Source organism: Neofelis nebulosa, chromosome 4, assembly GCF_028018385.1.
Source record: "Neofelis nebulosa isolate mNeoNeb1 chromosome 4, mNeoNeb1.pri, whole genome shotgun sequence".
NCBI classification, from domain to species: Eukaryota; Metazoa; Chordata; class Mammalia; order Carnivora; family Felidae; genus Neofelis; species Neofelis nebulosa.
Window position 1 is genome coordinate 23,451,346 of NC_080785.1, and position 18,540 is coordinate 23,469,885.

General features: G+C 41.5%; 1 protein-coding gene across 2 annotated transcripts in view; it reads left to right on the top strand.

The window, feature by feature from the left end:
* The first annotated feature begins 1,799 nt into the window (after window positions 1-1,799).
* UBE2H (ubiquitin conjugating enzyme E2 H) overlaps window positions 1,800-18,540 on the top strand; it is a 103,846-nt gene continuing 87,105 nt past the window's right edge. The window contains exon 1 of one of the 2 annotated variants that reach the window (XM_058724298.1): window positions 1,800-2,318. In XM_058724298.1, the coding sequence (XP_058580281.1) occupies window positions 2,266-2,318 (53 nt within the window). In that variant the 5' untranslated portion in view covers window positions 1,800-2,265. The remainder of the gene's footprint in view (window positions 2,319-18,540) is intronic. The other variant, XM_058724294.1, reaches the window with a different exon arrangement.

Sequence of the window (18,540 nt, forward strand, 5' to 3'; positions counted from 1 at the left end):
TGGGTGGCTCAGGCAGCACAGAGCTCGCTTAGGATCCTCCATCCCCCCCCACCCCCCCCCCCCCCCCCCCCCGCCCTTGCCCCTCCTCCCCACGGCGTGCACACAGTCTCTCCCTCTCTCAAAAATAAATACAAAATAAACATTTAAAAAAGAACAACGACAACGAAACCAAAGTGGTCACCTGAGGGGAGTTAGAAATCTCCTTCAGACAGGTCCTCCCTCTGACAGAATTGCTATGTGCAGTCAGAAAGACCAACGTATCCCTTTCGGAAGCAGTTAAAATAGCCTGACTTTTTCAGAAAGTGGAGTAGAGGTTAGCAGGGGCTGGGGGGAGTGGAGAATGAATGAGGATTTGTTGTTAAATGGGTATGGAGTTTCTGCTTAAGATGATGAAAAAGTTCTGGAAAGGGAGAGTAGTGATGGTTGCACAACATTGTGAATGTAATACACTGAATTGTGCGCTTTAAAGTAGTTCAAATGGCAAGTTTTATGTTATGTACATTTAGCACATGCACACAAACAACTAGTCCTTTGGAGGAATGGAATGATCGGAGTAAAGAATGTTCAATTTTAGCTGATTGCTGCTGCCCCAGGTGTGTGTGTGTGCGTGTGTGTGTGTGTGTGAGAGAGAGAGAGAGAGAGAGAGAGAGAGAGAGAGAGAGAGAGAGATTAATGTAAGGAGACCCAACTCACAGCACAGGGTCTGACACAGTACAAGTGTATTCATAGGAACAAGGGAATAGATACAAATTTTTGAAAATACAGTAGATGGCAGCAAAAATGTGATATAAACATAGGAGATGCCTAGATCACTCCTGCTCCCTTTGCCTGGTCGACTCCTGGGTTCCATACGGCTTCTTGGTAGGGTGCTTTGTAGAGCAGTGACTCTCAAACTTCCCCGCACACAGGAATCACCTGGGGACCTTGTTAAGCTGCAAATTCTAATGCAGTAGGTCTGAGGTGAAGCTTTAGCCTGAATTTCTAACAAGTTCCCAGGTGATGCTGACATACTACACCCGCCGACCATATCGGGAGGACTGCGTAAATTTAACGTCTTTCTTAGTTCACCGTGATACCCTCATGTCCGGCAGGGTGATTCACACCATAGTAGGTGCTCCGTAAATATTTATTGGACGAATCACAGAGTATACAGGGTTAGTATAGCAGTTCGGAGGGCAGAACAATCGCTGTCCTTTGAACTACAGCACATTGGGGGTGTTTCAGCTTCTATCAGTCTTTCCCTCTGTGAAATTACCTCATACTCCGTCGGGTAAGGATGCTCGTACCAAATTATTTCTGGTCTTGCCAGCTCGCTGCCTCCATTCTAATCCTTGAAGTAGTGGCCCTTTCCACGTGGAAGGTAACGAACCCTGGTTTGCAAGCTCCGAGGAAACCTTGCTGTAGTCTACGATCGCTGCAGACAGATTCTCTCCATCCAAGAAGGGAGCAGAGGGCAGAGAACCTGCTGGTGTGGGAATTTCCGATTTTGGTGCCTATCCAAGGAATTGCCACCTCAAATCAAATAAACAGCCTTTTAACAGTGTATGTGAGAAGGAAGTTTATTACACTAAAACACACACATGTAATAATATTGCCATTATTTACTATTATCGTTTGTGATGATGATAACGTCACTGGCAGTTGAGCGATTAAGCGTGCGGGGGACTTGGGGGAGGGGGCACAGGGCTGTGAGGGCAGGAGAAAGAGGAACTACATCTCCCAGAACCCCCCGGGAAAGTCCACGCCGCGGCGGCGGCGCCCCACCCCTTTCGCCAGCCGGGCCCGCCCCGCAGATGACGTCACAGAGGTGACGTCACGGCGCCCAGAGCGAGGCTGGGGTAGAGAGGCCGACTGAGCAGGAGTCGTCCGCTTGTCGTGGAGGCTGCTAGGGAGCCGGCGAGAGGGTGAGCGGGCGAGCAGGCGAGCGAGCTAGAGCAGGCAGGAGGGAGCGACGCGCGGCGCAGAGTAGCGCCGGGGCCGGGCCGCGGCGGAACCCACAGCCGGAGAGGGGCAGCCCGAGCCGGGCGCCGCGGGGTCCCCACCCCCACTCGGCCGGACAGTGCCCGGTGTTCCCCCGTGCGGGGGGCGGCGGCGGCGGCGGCGGCTGACGGGACCGGACAGGATCGCGGGGGTGTTGCCACCTCCACCGAGGAGCCGGCGCGGCCGCGGGCTCCTCAGAGCCGGGGCCCGGGGCCCGTGATAGACGGGCCGAGGAAAGGAGAGAGGCGGCGGCGGCGCAGGCGACGGGGAGGCAGCGGCGACACCATGTCATCCCCCAGTCCGGGCAAGAGGCGGATGGACACGGACGTGGTCAAGCTGTATCCTTCGTGGAGGGGGGATTCGGGCTGTCGAGGGGGGGGGCTGTGTGAGGAAGCCCAGGGCACCCCTGAAACACAAGCAGGGGCCCTGGGGCACTCCAGGCCACTGTTCGAGGCTCCCTTCCTCTCCTCCCTCCCCCCAGTGCCTACGGCGGCTCCTTGGCACCTCCCAGGAGCCGAGAGCCTTTCCAGCTCCCCCTTTATCTGCAGCACCCCGAAACGTGCGTTGTTTCTCGCTGTTCTGCACCTCCTTTGCCCGTGACTCTCCTCCACGACGTTTGGATTCCCAAGACGACGTGGGGGTTTTTTTGGTTTTTTTTTTTTTTTTTTTTTTTTTTTTTTTTGCGGGACCAGCTACCTCTCTCTTTATCAGCATGTCTACCTCAGGGTCTCTCCTGTTTGCTCGCTCTGGATTTAGGGACTCGTGGTAGAAATTCCCGAGAGTGAAGCCTTTCTTCCTTTCTTGAGATGCCTCCATTCCCTCCACTCACTGTGCTTCTTGAACTGGGGTAACTCAAGTGACCTCCTTTATCCCTAATTCCTTTCTATATTAGGAAGAGTAGTCTGCTCAGTGCCCCCTCTTGTAATAAAGAGCTCTGAGTGTTTTAAATCAGAGACCCCTGTTAAGCTCTCTGGTCCCTAGAAGAACCCCACGGTTTTTCTTTTCACTGACAAAGCCTGTCCCACCCATAGTTGTATGCAGTGAGGACCCCCAGGCCCTCCATAAGCCACCCTCCATATTGTGGACATGACAGCTGGAGGAGGGAGAGAAAGAGGATCTCCTTGACAAAATAGCCCCTGTAGTGGCCACTTAAGCAAACTCTGTCTATGAGGGTAAGGTTCTCGGGGGAATAACTGCCCTGATTTTACCAAGTGACACCTTTTATTCCACCCCACCCCCCAACTTTATGTACTCTGGAGGTGGCAGTGGGAAAGCTATAACTGATAAGGGCCCTTCAGGCAGAGGTTTTGGTTGGAGTCCAGACTGATTATTTCGTGACCAGCTAGAGAAATTCGCGAAGGTTCCTGTGACAAATGGAGAAAATTTTTGAGGGGTAATTTAGAGGGTTGGGGGAGAGAGAGGAAACGAGCCCAGTGTTCTGAGCACCTAATCCCTGGGGAGAAGGGGAACCGGGGATGGGGAGTGGTGGTGTGTGAAACGCAGTTAAAAAGTCCTGTCTCCTGCTTCTCTTTCTCCCTCACCCCCATCCCCCCACCATTTCCCCCTGTTGCAGGGTTTTGTTTATATAACTCAAGTTGTTTGGCTAGATTCTTCAGGTGAATTCCTTCTTTCTTCCTTTTATTTGTTACTGTTTTTGATTGAACATTTTCCCTCTTTTTAGAGATTGATGATTATTGTCAAATACTGAGTTATGGAATTCTCAGAAGTTTTTTAAGAAGTAGTTTTTGTATTTGGTTTAGAAGTGGGGGATGGGAGAGAAGTTGCCTGGGCAAGAGATTTTTTTTTTTTTTTTTTTTCATAATCTTTTCAAGAATAGGGTGTTTTTCTCCTCACTCGGGAAAACTTAGCCAGAAATTAGGAACAGTAGATAAAACTACTAAGTTTTAGTATTTGAAGTTCAGAATTTTGGGGTGGTGGGAAGGGGGATTACAGAGAGGAGCAAATAGTAAAATATATGTTCCAAATACATGTCTAGGCACAAGTGAAATTGACTCTTCCTGAGCTGTTTGTGGCTGTGATTAAGTTTTGTAAACGTGTGAATGATACCAGTAATGTTGGCTTTTCATAATGTTGCAGGAAAACTTGTAACTATGGCTGTGTGTTCATTTTACACAAAGCAGTTTCGGGTTTTATTTTTGTTTAGAAACTAGGAAATGACATGGTGGCAGCATCTGAGTTATTTTTATCCTGAATTGAGAGTTACTGTCACACCTAATGCAAATTTCTACCTAATGCTTAATTGGGATGGAGGTGGAGAGAGAATTCCAGCTGTTTTTGATCAATGTCAGTGTCTCAAATTATATACATATATTTTTAGAAGATTGAGGATAAAGGGTGAGGCCTAACTTGACCTGATGCCTTTTCCATACAGTGCCTTTTGTTCATTTAGTAGTTGTGGCATCTAGAATGATTACCGCATTTAGGAGTCGGGGTGTGGGGGGTGGAGAGGGAGAGGAAAACAGACAAAGAACAGCAGGGTGTCTTTCTCTTTTTTCTTCCCCTAAGTGGCTTATTTCATAGCTTATTTTTAGTAGAAGATGAAGAAAGGCAAAGATGCATTGGCCTTCTGTTCTTTCCCCACCTTCCTCCTTTCTGACAAAAGAAAGCAGAGGCGCTTTAAAATCATAGATCTCTGAGATAGGAGGACAACAGTCTCGGGACTTAAAAGCCAGAGGTTATCTTTGTTTCATGTTTGTTATTTTCTGGTCTAACGTAGTTTGGAAGTTAAAATTTTGGTATTTCCTTTTGTGTGTGCATGTGTGTGGTGGGGGTGAGAGATTTTGTGGCCTCTTTTCTCTGTTGAATTCACATTAGTAGGCCCAAATGGAGCCCATAATTTTTGAGCAAGGTATATTTAGCAAAAATTTAAGGAAAAATTTCCCAACCCACTATTAAAATTAGTACAGTTGTGTGAAAGGGCCGGGGTTGAAAATGAAAGATGGTGGAGAGGAAGTAGAGAAGGTCTGAAGGAATGTACTTGCTTTTTGCCCCTCAGTGCCCCTTGATGATTTCTTTGGTATGGAGGCCAATAGCTGGTTTCATTGCAATCTCCTGTTTCAGCCCATTTTTGGATGTCTCCTGAGTGTAATTATGCCACCACGATTTACAGCTTGGCAGGGAACCTATAATAGTAGGAAAGTAGTGGTGTGGGGGTAGGGAGAGAAGGGGATGTGTAACTAATTGGCCACTGCTTTCCACCACCTAGCTAGGTTCTTTCCGAGACACTGTCTCTGGTTGTTGTTTGGAGTCGGTGCAATTTCTTTTGTGACGGGTTGGTAGGAGGAGAGCTGACTCTCAAGTTATGCAGGGAGTGAGTGTTTTGCACCGATGCACTTAATAATCTGCTGGGCGATTATGTTCTGAAACTCTGACTCATTCATTGTTTCTGTTCTGATCCTTTGCTGAGGGTTGTGCAAACCTCTCCAGGAGCCTAGAAACTGATGTACTGACTTCTGGGTCCTGTAGGAATTTGTCCCAATCAAAAAACTTACAGTCAGCCCAGATCCTGTGGTATGGTCGTGAATAGTGTGGCCATTTGTTTGCAAAGTCAGGTAGATTTGTGATACCGTGCTGTTCCCAGCCTGGCAAGCGTTAAGGTTTCCATCTCAAACCCAAACCCAGGCTGATTATTTAGATTGTCTGAGAACTGGGACTCTGGTGACCTTAAAGCGTGATTTGCCCTAAAGGAATATCGGTTTAAGTTCTCCCTGGTGGAGGAACAAACAGCTCAGATTACACGGGTTTCCTTGTTGGTGGGGGTTACTCGTCTCACCCTGTTGCACAGCCTGGTGATCCTTTTATCTGTGAACCAGTGGCCCCTGCTGAAGGCTGGAGCTGCTTGTTTTGGAAAAGCGTATGCGGGGAAAAGGCCTCAGGCACAGCTCCTCACAGCTCATTGGCTGCTCTGTTACTACCCGGAAAAGGAGGAGGGGTGGAGCTACCAAACAGCTGATGGAGTGTGTGACCAGAGTGTTTATATACAAAAGAAGTAGGGGCTGGGGACACCTTGTGAGTGGTGTTACAGGATTAAGTGTATTTTCAAGGGGTGGAAAAGAGGAAAACCTGACCTCTCAGAGTACAAGAAATAAGTGTTCAGGGTTAAGTCAGAAAAGTGAATCTGATAATAATGGGGACTTGGCATGCCCTGTATTTGTTATTGGTGTGAGATTTTGGAATTTACTTTATAATACTAAGTTTTCGAAGATCTCCTTTTTCAGAGGGAGTTGTGGTAACTTAAAATAGGATATGCCGCCACTTTAAATGTACTTAAATGACTCATGCAGGGATTCAAAAGTATGGTACAAATGTAAGTTTTCCCTACAAAAGCTTGAAGAGTGATAGAAAGGGGCAGTGACTTTTACTAAATTCATTAGCAGCATTTAGTGAAACCTTACAGAATCCAGGGTGTCTGCTTTAGGGTTTCAGAAGCTTTCAGGAACAAGTTCATCCCCCTAAAATGTTTGAGCACCCACTTCATGCCGGGTTTGGTGCTAGGTGCTAGGGGGTTAGTAGTGAAAAATTCAGTGTGGGTGGTCATGATGCTTATGTAACCAGTTAAACAATTAAAAAAAAAAACCACCAAAGTAGAGCTGTTTATAGTAGGTCAGCATTGTATGTATCAGCTTTTTGAATAACTTGTATTTACTTTCAGAATTGACTTTTCAAGGAGAAGAAAGATTAAAAAGTGAATTTTATGCAATGGGGTGTATGGGGTGCTATATTCCTATTATTTAAAAGGTAGATGTTAAAAGAAAATGGAAACAAAAACATTAAAATGCTTAACCCTTTGACATCAGCTTTGGTATTTTGTTGTTAATCAGTAATTATTCTATCCCTAAATTAGTAGTCTTTGTTACTCTTTAATTTGTGCTCAGAGTATAGACGATTCTGTAATCTTTTAACTAGCTCCAGTGTCAGTTGAGAGAACCTGTGTTTTGCTTTTATTTCCTGTGGACTCTGTTTTTGTGAGATGTTGAGGTGGAAGGTGGAACAGCTTTATGGTCTTCAAGCTAGAAATTAAAGGTTTGGCAACTCCCAGTGTTCTGAATTTGTCTTCTCTGCCTAGATTTTGGTGACAAATATAACATACTGGTACTTATTTTTGTTAAGCAGGAACCTACATGAGTAAGCATTCACAGCTTCAGAACATCAGAGTCCTGCAGTGCAGTTCTAGTAAATTACACACAAGCCTGAAAATTCAGCTTTTAGGGGAGAAAAATCTTTTGCAGATGTGACCCATAAAAGTCCCTTAACCCTGTTTGTATGCATGTGTTAGAAACACCTGGATTTGTTGTTTTCCTAGTGTTGTGCAATTTGCCTAGTACCTTGACCTGTGTTGTCTGTGTGTGTGTGTGTGTGTGTGTGTTTACGTGTATACGTATATATACAAATATATGTAATATTTAGTATCTTGTTCACTCTTAACAGATTTGATGGTTCTAAGAATCATTGGATTTTGTTTAAAGATTTTATTTTAAAGTAATCTCAACACCCAGCATGGGACTCAAACTCACAACCCCCGAGATCAGGAGTTGTATGCTCCACTGACTGAGCCAGCCAGGTGCCCCAAGAATCATTGGATTTTTTAGGCTTGCAATTCAGACCTGCAAAAGTGCTTATGGTATAATAGCTTCTTAACTATAGACCCACAGTGTACGTTTTAGTAAACTACTTTAATGAAAAAACTGGATCTTGCAAGTAGTAAGACAATTGAGGAAAGTATAGGTTACAAAAGGGGGAAGAAAACAGTCACTCATAATCCTATCCTTTATACAGTGGTTCTCAAACTTTAGTGTGATCTTAATCACCTGGAGGGTTTGTTGAAATAGGTGCTGGGGTACTAGCCCTGGAGTTGTCTGATTCAGTGGTTCTAGAATGGGGCTCAAGAACTTGCATTTCTAACAGGTTCCCAGATGATCTTGATGCTGTTGGTCCACAATAGGGACCACAGCTTAAGAACCATTGTCCTCAAATATTAACATGATGGTGTTTTTTCTTATCAGTCTCCCCCTCTCCCCCATATATTATTTTCAACCTGTTGATCATCTTGTATGTATGTGCTCTGTTTTTGCTTAATAGTTTTTGCAGCTTCCCCCTTCCCCCCAATTAAAAATATCAAACATAATGGATAGATCATGTAATATGCCATTCCGTGCCCATGCCACTGATTTAATTATTTGGCATTTTGTCTGTGATAAGATTGAAATTAACATCTTGTACATAGGCTTTTCTTGTACTTGTGGATTATTTGTTTCCTACTAGAGCAAAGAAGATAACCATTTGAATTAAAATAATTTCTTTTTTCTGTTTTCTTCTAGATCAAAGAAGGTAATCATTTGAATTAAAATATTTAATTAAAAATCTTGGGGCCCCACACTCACTCTGCTCTCATTTTGTTCTGTTGTGTTTTAGTTGGTGTGATTTCAGCAGCGAAGCAATCAACCTGTCCTAGTGATGACAAATGAATTCTGATCTCTTTGTTTTATATGGTGTGTGTGTGGGTGTGTCTGTGTGAGTGTGAGTGATAATGGCGATCCTTAAATTAGGGACACTTTTGTACTTGCCAAAGTGCCTACTGTGAGTTGGTATATTAAATATATACATTCATGATTAGATCTGACTGGCAAGAGCTACAGAATTAGTTGGGATATCTTGAATTTGTTTCCTTCTGCTTTTCATTGAGGTATAATATAAAATAACTGTATATATTTAAAAATGATAAATGAGATAAGTTTTGACAGAAATATCACCCATGAAGCCTATCATCACAATCAACCATTGATTTGGTTTCTGTCACTATAGATTATTTTGCATTTTCTAGAATGTTATATAAAGGTAATTATAGAGTATGTCCTTTTTTTTTTTAAGTGACCCAATTATGTGTTCCCATAAGAAACCCCCTTTATTTATTTTTTTTAAGTTTGTTTATTTATTTTGTGTGAGAGAAAAAGTAGGGGAGGGGCAGATGAAGAGGGAGAGAGAGAATCCCAACCAAGTTCAGTGCTCTTAGCACAGAGCCTGATGCAGGGCTTGATCTCCTGAATAGTGAGGTCATGACCTGAGCTGAAATCAGGAGTTAGATTCTTAACCAACTGAGCCACTTAAGCACCCCTAGAGTATGTACTTCTATATGAATTCTTTCATCATATTTTGAGATTTACCATGTTCTTTTTATTGCTGAGTAGTATGTCATTGTAAAGCTATAGCACAATTTGTTTACTTACACATTTTCCTCTTTATGGGCGTTTGGGTTATTTCCAGTTTGGAGCTATTACAAACAAAGCTGCTATGGATGTTTTCTTTTCTTTTGGGTAAACATATAGGAATGGAATAGCTGAATCATGGGGTAGGTATAGGTGCTTAACTTTTTAACAGATAGCCTGCATTTAATTTTGACTGATTGTCTGTATTTCACATACATTAAGATTGTGACATGAAACATGTATTTATTTTTATTTTTATTTATTTTTTATTTACTTATTTTTTTGAGACATGTATTTTAAAGGAATCCCATTAAATAGCATGATTTGAAAGCACTGATTTCTTACCTTACTCTGTCAAGGCTAGTTTAGTAACTGTTTTTCCCTCTCCTCCATTCAAAATTAGTGAATTAAATTTTCATTGTGAAAATTTCGTGGCCCTTTGACCTGGTACTTCAGGGATTACGGTCACAAATAACTTATTTTTGCATTTGCTAGTAAGACTCTTTGCTTTTCTGAAAAGATAAGCACACTTTTTGTTGATGGTACCCTTTTCTTTTTGTAAAGTATTGATAAGATTTTTTTTTAGACATTAGTTTTGCTTAGCACTTCCAATTACATTTATAGCAGCTTACAAATATTTATGTAGGACTCTGTTGAGGTCTGAATAGTATCTTCAGTTTTCATATGGACTAAATTCAGAAACCATTGGCAACTCCGTGGCAGAACTGAAAACAGATTCTAAGAGTTAGGGTATCCCTTAATATGTTTTCCTGGAATTTTTTTTTTAAGTTAGTTTTTTAACAAAATAGGTTTTTGTTTTTTAAGTTTTTGATGTTCCGTATAAGTTATTTGATAGGTTGATGGACATTGCTATGAGAAAATTTGATGTTGGTTTGTAATGGTTGTCATCACACTCTTTCTGATAAATTACAAGCATTTGAATTTATAGGTGTTTATGCGTGTTGCTTACACGATTAACATATTCCTGGCACTTGGAACTTTAACTTGCCTAACAAGAAAAAAGACCACCTCCTGGTTTATACTTCTTTCAGGTGGGAGTCAATGACGATTTATTCAGCGCGTAGACCTTTAGTTCAGTTGTCAGACGCCAGGATGGTGCTCTGAGCATGTATGTATGTTAGAGAATTATTTTCACATTGCCAAAATGTAATTGAAGCGCACTGTGGAAACCTTTTGAAAACACAGAAAAGTCAGCGTGTGCTTTTGAGAGACTGTTGTTACGTTAGTGATTCTCCGGTGGGGTGGGGTATCCCGTTTTAGGAGAATGTTACGCTTTCTGGGCAAGTACTCTTGTAGCTTCTTCTCCGCACCTCACCAGATGCTGGCGCAGGGTGTCTGGTTGTTTGCAGGCTGGTGCTCGCGCTGGCTGCCGTGGCTGGCACCTCTAGAGCCAGGTGGTGGAAAGCCCCACAGGGCAGCTCTATGCGGATGAAGGATCCCTTTTGCTTTCCTCCGCTTTTTAGGCATCCAGGGCTTGAGGTAGGAGGTTTAAACAGGTGCTGCTGCTGACCTTTTGACCTGGTCCTGCGGAGAAGTCGGGGAGGAGTAGGAAACCCCATATGAAGGGGAGAGGCTTGGCTGGACTTTGTCATCCCCTGGAGAGACAGACATGGCTGGTGAGTCTGTCCCTGGGCCCACAGCAGGTACCTGGGCTGTAGCACTTGGAGGAACCATAGTTAGGGATTTAGAATATTGTTTAATTGACTGGGAATGGAATCTTACGTCTTTCGTTCAACTGCTTGGTTTCTAACTTGTAAACCACTTTTAGCGAGGCATTATGGATAAAAAGTAAGAGATATTCTCTACATGGGAAATTGTTATTAATGTTGTAAGTTATGCATTTTCTCTTTAGCTTTAGGCAAAACGTTTCTTTTCCCACGTGTCGTGTTTTTATCACGTACACTTTTCAAGGTTTCTTGGATTGTAAAATCTTAGTTGAGGTAATATAAATAGAAAATAAGATACAGAGTGTGCCTGGTTCGTGTTACCTCAGAAGCAATTGGGTTACTACTCTGCTTAGTGAAAATAAATTTAGTTGTTTTGTCCAAATGGTGCCAGTGTAACTGGTTATCCGGATATTGCTTTTAAGTCAGTTGATGTTATATTACGTAGTTTCAGGAAGGTTGATTAATTTTAAAAACACGTATTTGGGGAAACATTTTCCATTGTGGTTACCGGTAGAAAGATGATTCAGGTAGAATTGTGTTCGTTAAGAGATCACTGGGTGTAATATAGTTGGTTATATTGTTTTATGGTCTTACAGACTACTGAACGTTTAATACCCTTTTGCTATTTATCTAAACCTGTATATAAGTTAGTAAGTCTCCCTGGCAACAAAGCCTGAAACTACATAACCCTTTTTGTTTCACTCCAAAGTAAAGAAACGGTTTACTTTTTTTCATTAACAAATGGTCAGTTTTATATGGCCTTTATATATGGTCCCACAGCTGTGAATTGGTACTTGGTCAGATCACTAATTTAAACTAAGGCTTCTACAATGAAATCATCCCGTGATGCAGATCTTGGAGATTTGGGGGCTTTATTACACATTATATTCACGTTCGCATATTCAAAGTATATTAAAATGTATAGAACATAACACATGTTTGATAATAAATCACTGATTTTGGCAAGACAATTTGACGCGATTAAATCTGTTAACTTTACCAACTACAGCCACCATCTTCGTAATGAATAAAGGGAAAACAACTATTTTTTGCCTCCCTGTTTGTATCCTTAGAGATTAGAAGCAAAAACAAAATACTTTTAAGTCAGATTTATGGGTGGAAGAAAGAGAGGAAATAGACCTTTGAGTGTGTTCTTTAGTCTGATTCTCTGGATTGCTGCCCGTTTCTCCTGGCAGTTAAGAAAGGCAGGTCTTGAATGTGGTCTTAGATTATCAAATGACATATATTTGAGTATACCTGTATCGCATCATTTATGTAGTTGAGAACACTTATTTGCTTCTGTCTTTCCGTAGGCTCTTTAGTTAGAATAGTTGGGTACCATGTTCTTTCTTTTAGTGATTAATGTGGCTTTTCCTTTGAGATTTAGCTAAGAGTTTTATAACCTGTAAACTATGTTATGTCAGGAAGACTATTAGTGGCTCATCAAGACTAATTTCATTTCATATATTTTAATTTGTATGTGTTTTCTTTTTCTGGTGGTGTTCCTAGCTTATAGTTTGAACTGATTTCTAGAAATCAAATAAAGTGAAATACACCGGCAGGAAATCACACGAAGAAACCTTTGAAGAGAAGGTATTTCCAGACCCTTTACAGTATCTTACATTCAAGCTTAAGTGAGAGTAGTAGTGAAGCCAGGTCCTTTTTTTTCTAGGAGTTTGGAAATTAGAGTATACTTGGCCTAGTTCACTTTGTGCGGTTTGGCAGTTATTTATCAAACTAGAACTTATGCTAAAAATACATAGTAGTTTACAACTTTGCTATGTATCCTCTGAACATAAAATAGGCTATGCCTTAGATTTGCCTTAACCCTGCTCAGTGAAGTCAGACACAATGGAACTTAACACCTGAATTTTGTGCTCTTATACTTCAAAGGGCCTGGTCTCTCCTTGCCTCTGAAGAATTTGGTGTTTCTAAGCTGGCTTTATGCAAACTGGTCAGTGTTTCGGAGATTCAGAAAGTGCTGACTCTATTTTCTTTTAGTAAGTCCTCAAGGTAGGAAGTCTGGAGGTCTTTATCACCCACATCCTCCTGTGCTCTCCAGGCAAGGTAAATGGGAATAGTCCCCTACCCCTGTGGGAGCTTATTCTCAGGATTTAGTTCTAGCTCCTCTGCATCTTGTGATTCAAAGAATGGCTAATGAAATACATACCTTGTCTGCTTGTGCTTATTGTCCATTTTTGGGGGGTGACTGGGTCTATCTGCACAAGCCTTTGAACTGGATCATCGTAATTGACACAGATGCCTCTCTTTCTATTTGCTTAATGGGAAAGCAGAGTTAGTAATTCAGTTGTTTCTAGAATTACAAATTAGGGTATGATTGGGATGCCTTTAAATTTGGGCTTATTATTTGAATGCATTGGAGAAAACATAAGGATTTTAGTCTGTCAGTTCTGGCTGTTTTATTTCTCAAAAGTCATTCCTACAGTGTTTTGTCAGCTCTTATGACGTTCTGATGACATTTTATTAAAGTTAAATTTCAGTAGATATGACACTTACATAGATTTTAGCATGTTCTTCTACTTGGAGAAAACCTGGAATTCAAATAATAGTACTACAAAGCAATGGTTGCTTTCTGACTATAAGGGCTCTTTGAGTTGAAATGAATAATTGTATTATTTCTAGGCAGTATCCTTTGTGGCTTTAAGTAATAGTTTGAGAAATACTAATTCTTGGCTGTATTGCTTTGAATTTAGAGAGTAAACTCTGGTAACTTTGTTTTTATTATTGATGTCAGAAATAGAAGCCAGGGTTGAAATTAGGAGTCTACTTTCCACTCCTGACTTTTAATTCAGTTTAGCTACTTAGTAGTCACATTTGTTATGTGAAAAATAGAATTAAAACAGTATAGCCTAATGCCCTCGCTAATCCCATTTAGGAATGCAAGAGTCCTAAAGAATGAAAAATGACACTAAGTTTTAATATGAATGTTCTGCTGTGTTTTTACAATAGTAGATTAGATGGCATTACATTTTATATTTTTGAGGTATCTGAATTGTATGTTACCTGTCAATAATTAAAAAAAAATAATATAAGCCATGTAATAGTGCCTGATTTACAGAAGCTTTGATCAGCATAGAATGACCGCATGCCGTTCCTTTCAAAATTTATGTATTTAATTACCTAAATTATATTTTGGCTTTTACATTTTTTTAAAAGTTTTTTTTGAAAGTTTATTTTGAGAGAGAGAGAATGAGAATGAGGGAGGGTCAGAGAGAGGAGAGAGCGAACCAAGCAGGCTCCATACTGTCAGTGCAGAGCCCCATGCAGGGCATGAACTCACCAACCGTGAGGTCGTGACGCTTAACCAACTGAGCCTCCCAGGCGCCCCTATATTTTGGTTTTTAAAAGGTAAATTGGGGGAATGGGAATATGCTTGAGTAAAAGGATATGCCCAGAGCCAGGATGGGATCCCATCAGAGTTTGACACAGTTCAGTACTTAAGCATTTAAATATTGTATTGTTATTTCTTTTAATTGCTTTCTAGATATTTTGAAGATACCTTTCACAGAAAATTTAGTTGCTCACATTTTTTTAAAAGTAATCTGTAGGGGCTCCTGGGTGGCTCAGTCGGTTAAATGTCCAACTTTGGCTCGGGTCATGATCTCATGGTTGCTGGGTTCGAGCTCTGCGTTGGGCTCTGTGCTGACAGCTGGGAGCCTGGACCCTGCTTCGGATTGTGTCTCCCCTACTCTCTGCCCCTCCCCCGCTCTTGCTCTGTCTGTCCTAAAAATAAACAAACATTAAAAAAAAAAAAAATCTCTGTATCCAACATGGGGCTTGAACTCATGACCCCAAGATCAAGAGTCTCGTGCTTTTCTGACTGAGCCAGCCAAGCACCCCAGTTGCCAACATTTTTATCGATATTTAAACTCTGGGTGTCTGGAATGGATCAGTTTTGCTCCATATTACAGTAATTCCAATTATGAGTCCCCAGACAGCTAAGCCTGTGTAAAAACTTTGGATGCTTAATTTTTTAAAACTTGAGATGAAAGAAAGCTTGGGAAGTAATGAGCCTTTCTCACTTTCTGCTGTTTTTGCCTTGATGTTTGATAGCTTTTACATTTTTTTAGATAAACTTTTGATTTTTGATTTACAGAAAAGTTGCAAACATGCTACAGAGAGTTTCTGTTCACTCAGTTCCAGTTACCCCTGTGCTGCTTTGTGTTCCAATGGCACGTGTCAAAACTAGGCACCATTATTGGTTGGTGTATTACTATAAACTAAACTTCAGGCTTTATTCAGATTTCACCAGTTTTTCCACCGATGTTCTTTTCCGTTCCAGGGTTCGATCCAGGATACATTACATACGGTGGTCATGTCTCCTTCGTATTCTCTAGTCTGTGACAGTGGCTCACTTATTTCTTGTTTTACGTAACGTTGACAGTTTGGGAGTACTGGTCAGGTGGTTTTTGGAGTATTCCTTAATTTCAGTTTATCTGATTTGTTTTCCTCTCATCATTAGACCCCGTGATAGTAAAGGTACTTAAAATTGGCCAAACTCATTCTGGGGTTTTGGAAGGAATACCATGGAGGTGAAGTGCCCTTCTCATCACACATGGGGGCGTGTGAGGGCCATACATCTGTCCTCATGCCTCATGACCTCGCAGGTGATGTTGAGCTTGGTCCACTGGGCCTTAGTGGTGCTTGCCAGGTTCTTCCACTGTAGAGTTACTATTTTTCCTTCAGTATTCTATTCCTTGGAAGATGGTCACTAAGTGTAGCTGACATTTAAGGAGCGCCAGGGGGCGGGGGGGGGGCGGTTCTACTCCTGGAAGGAGTTACTGTTTTTGACTTTTTAAAACTTAATTTTTTATTCAGATTCCTTCTTCGGTGTGGTGTCTTCTCTCCCTTTAGTTGTGGAGTTTGTTCGTCAGTCTTCGGGTCAGTTTCTGGGGTGTTAAGGATGATTTGACAGTTACCTCGTTGTGTTCGTGGGAGGAGGTCCTCCTCTACCACCGCCGTCCTCCTGCTCTTTGTTTTTGATTATAAGGTATTAGTGCATTAATCTAAGTTGTTAGGTTTTGTTCAGAAGTTATATTTGATTTTGAGTGAAGCGTAAATTGGTACAGGCTTTTGGAAACGAAATGGGATGTAAATACATGAGGATGTGGTCTGGGAGCACACAGATTTGGTGGATTTGTTTATTTAACAATTTGCATGGCAAGTTTAACTCTGTACATTTGGCTCTTTTTAGATCTATAATAACTTTTTTTTTTTTAATTTTTTTTTCAACGTTTTTTATTTATTTTGGAAATAATATATCTGTCTCAAAGAGAGACAGAGCATGAATGGGGGAGGGGCAGAGAGAGAGGGAGACACAGAATCGGAAACAGGCTCCAGGCTCTGAGCCGTCAGCCCAGAGCCCGACGCGGGGCTCGAACTCACGGACCGTGAGATCGTGACCTGGCCGAAGTCGGACGCTTAACCCACTGCGCCACCCAGGCGCCCCTATAATAACTTTTATATGTGAAAATAAAGAGAAACTTAGAGTGAACTGAAAAGGTATTAATTAAAAGCTTCCTATGTCAAGGAATTCTATAATAGAGTTTTAGACCAGAAAGAGGATTTAGGGTGGAGTACTGATAAAATGCCATGACATTCTGCATAGCTTCTTGTTATTAATCAGTTATATAATTAACTTTTAAGAGAGAAGAATATATTCTTATCAACCACTAATTCTAGCAGCAGATCATTATTTTGGCTTGTAGAAACATTTTATTCTAAAAGGAATGAATTTTTCACCATTTTGATGTCTTTTTTTTTTTTTTTTTCTTTTTAGCAGTTCTATTTGTAGTTTCAGTGAAAATCTTGACATAATTGTAGTTGTCAGTTTTAACCAGAAATTCAGTTATGGGAAGATTAACTGTTTAGAATTTCACTTTTTCTTTATTGCAGAATTTCCTGAACAATTGAAGCTTACCCCTTTATTTCATTTTTTTATTGTTTTTTTCTTTTTTAAGTTTATGTATATTGCGAGAGAGTATAAGTGGGAGAGGGGCAGAGAGAGACAGAGACAGAGAACCCCAAGCAGGCTCTACACTGTCAGCACAGAGCCTGATGCGGGGCTCAAACCCACGAACTGTGAGATCATGACCTGAGCTGAAGTCAGATGCTCAACTGAGTCACCCAGGTGCCCTGAAGCTTCTTTCCCTCCCTCCCTTTCTTTCTTCCTTTCTTCCTTTATTCCTTCCTCCCTTCCTCCCTTCCTCCCTCCCTCCCTCCCTCCCTCCCTTCCTCCCTCCCTTTCTCCCTTCCTCCCTCCCTCCCTTTCTCCCTTCCTCCCTTCCTCCCTCTCTTTTCTTTTTTCTTTTCTTTTCTTTCTTTCTTTCTTTCTTTCTTTCTTTCTTTCTTTCTTTCTTTCTTTCTTTCTTTCTTTCTTTCATTTTTGAGAAAGCGAGAGCACGTGAGCAGGGGAGGAACAGAGAGAGGGAGACACAGAATCTGAAGCAGGCTCCAGCCTCTCAGCTGTCAGCACAGAGCCCAATGCGGGGCTCAAACCCATGAACCATGAGATCATGGCCTGAGCCAAAGTTGCATGCTTAACCGACTGAGCCACCCATGCGCCCCAAAATTTCCTCCTTTAAATGAGAAAACTCATTTTACTTAGACAGTATTTGGTGTAGTTAAAAAAGTTTTCTTACTTTGAGAGAGAGAATATGCAGGGGAGGGGCAGAGAGAGAGGGAGAGAATCCCAAGCAGTGTCAGCACCAAGTCTGACACGGGGCTTGAACTCATACATCATGAGATCATGACCTGAGCCAAAATGAAGAGTTGGATGCTTAACCGACTGAGCCACCCAGGTGCCCCTGGTATAGTTTTATTTTGGTTGATGTATTTGCCACTTTCTCCTTTCTCTCTAGCAATAACACTGACAGATGATGAAAGTCATAAAAGTATATAAAATGCATTTCTTTTCTTGAACAGAGTATATTTATAGTTGAGGCTCTTGGGTAAGTGACCTCTGGAAAAGTAATAGTGAGATACTAAAATTTGGCCAAACCCATTTGGTTTCTGGGCTAAAAAGTTAAGCCAAAGTATCTCTCTCAGGGGCTTCCTTGAAAATAGCGAGGAAGAAAGTAGAAATTGAATATTAATGGAAAATATCTTGCTAGTTATAAACATAGTAGTGATAAATAATTACACATTCTTTGAGATTGTAGAGGACAGTTCAGAATTTATGTATCAACTTATGGGGACGCCTGGGCTTTTGTGTGGTAAATAAGTCAGAAGTGTTTATAATCAGCCGTTTATTGGTTTAGTAACCCCGGTGGTGTGCTTTTAGACCTTTGGCCTTAAATAATGCTAGCACTTGGATGCCATGTAGGTGCTAAGAATCAGTAGTGTGGAGCTTTTTAGCCATCTTACTGCTTTGATGACTCTGTGCCAGATGTTGAACTGGTTCTTTTATATTTGTTTCCTTTGCTCACTTTCTTAAGTTTGTACCCGGTGGGCCTTTACAAGAAAACAAGAAGCAATCAAGACTTACTTTTTTAGAGTAGTTTTAGGCTCATAGCAAAATTGAGAAGGTAGAGATTTCCCGTGTCCCTCTGGCCCCACTCATGAACAGCCTCCCCCATTGTCAACATCCTCTGCCAGAGTGGTACATTTGTTTCAATTGATTAATTCGC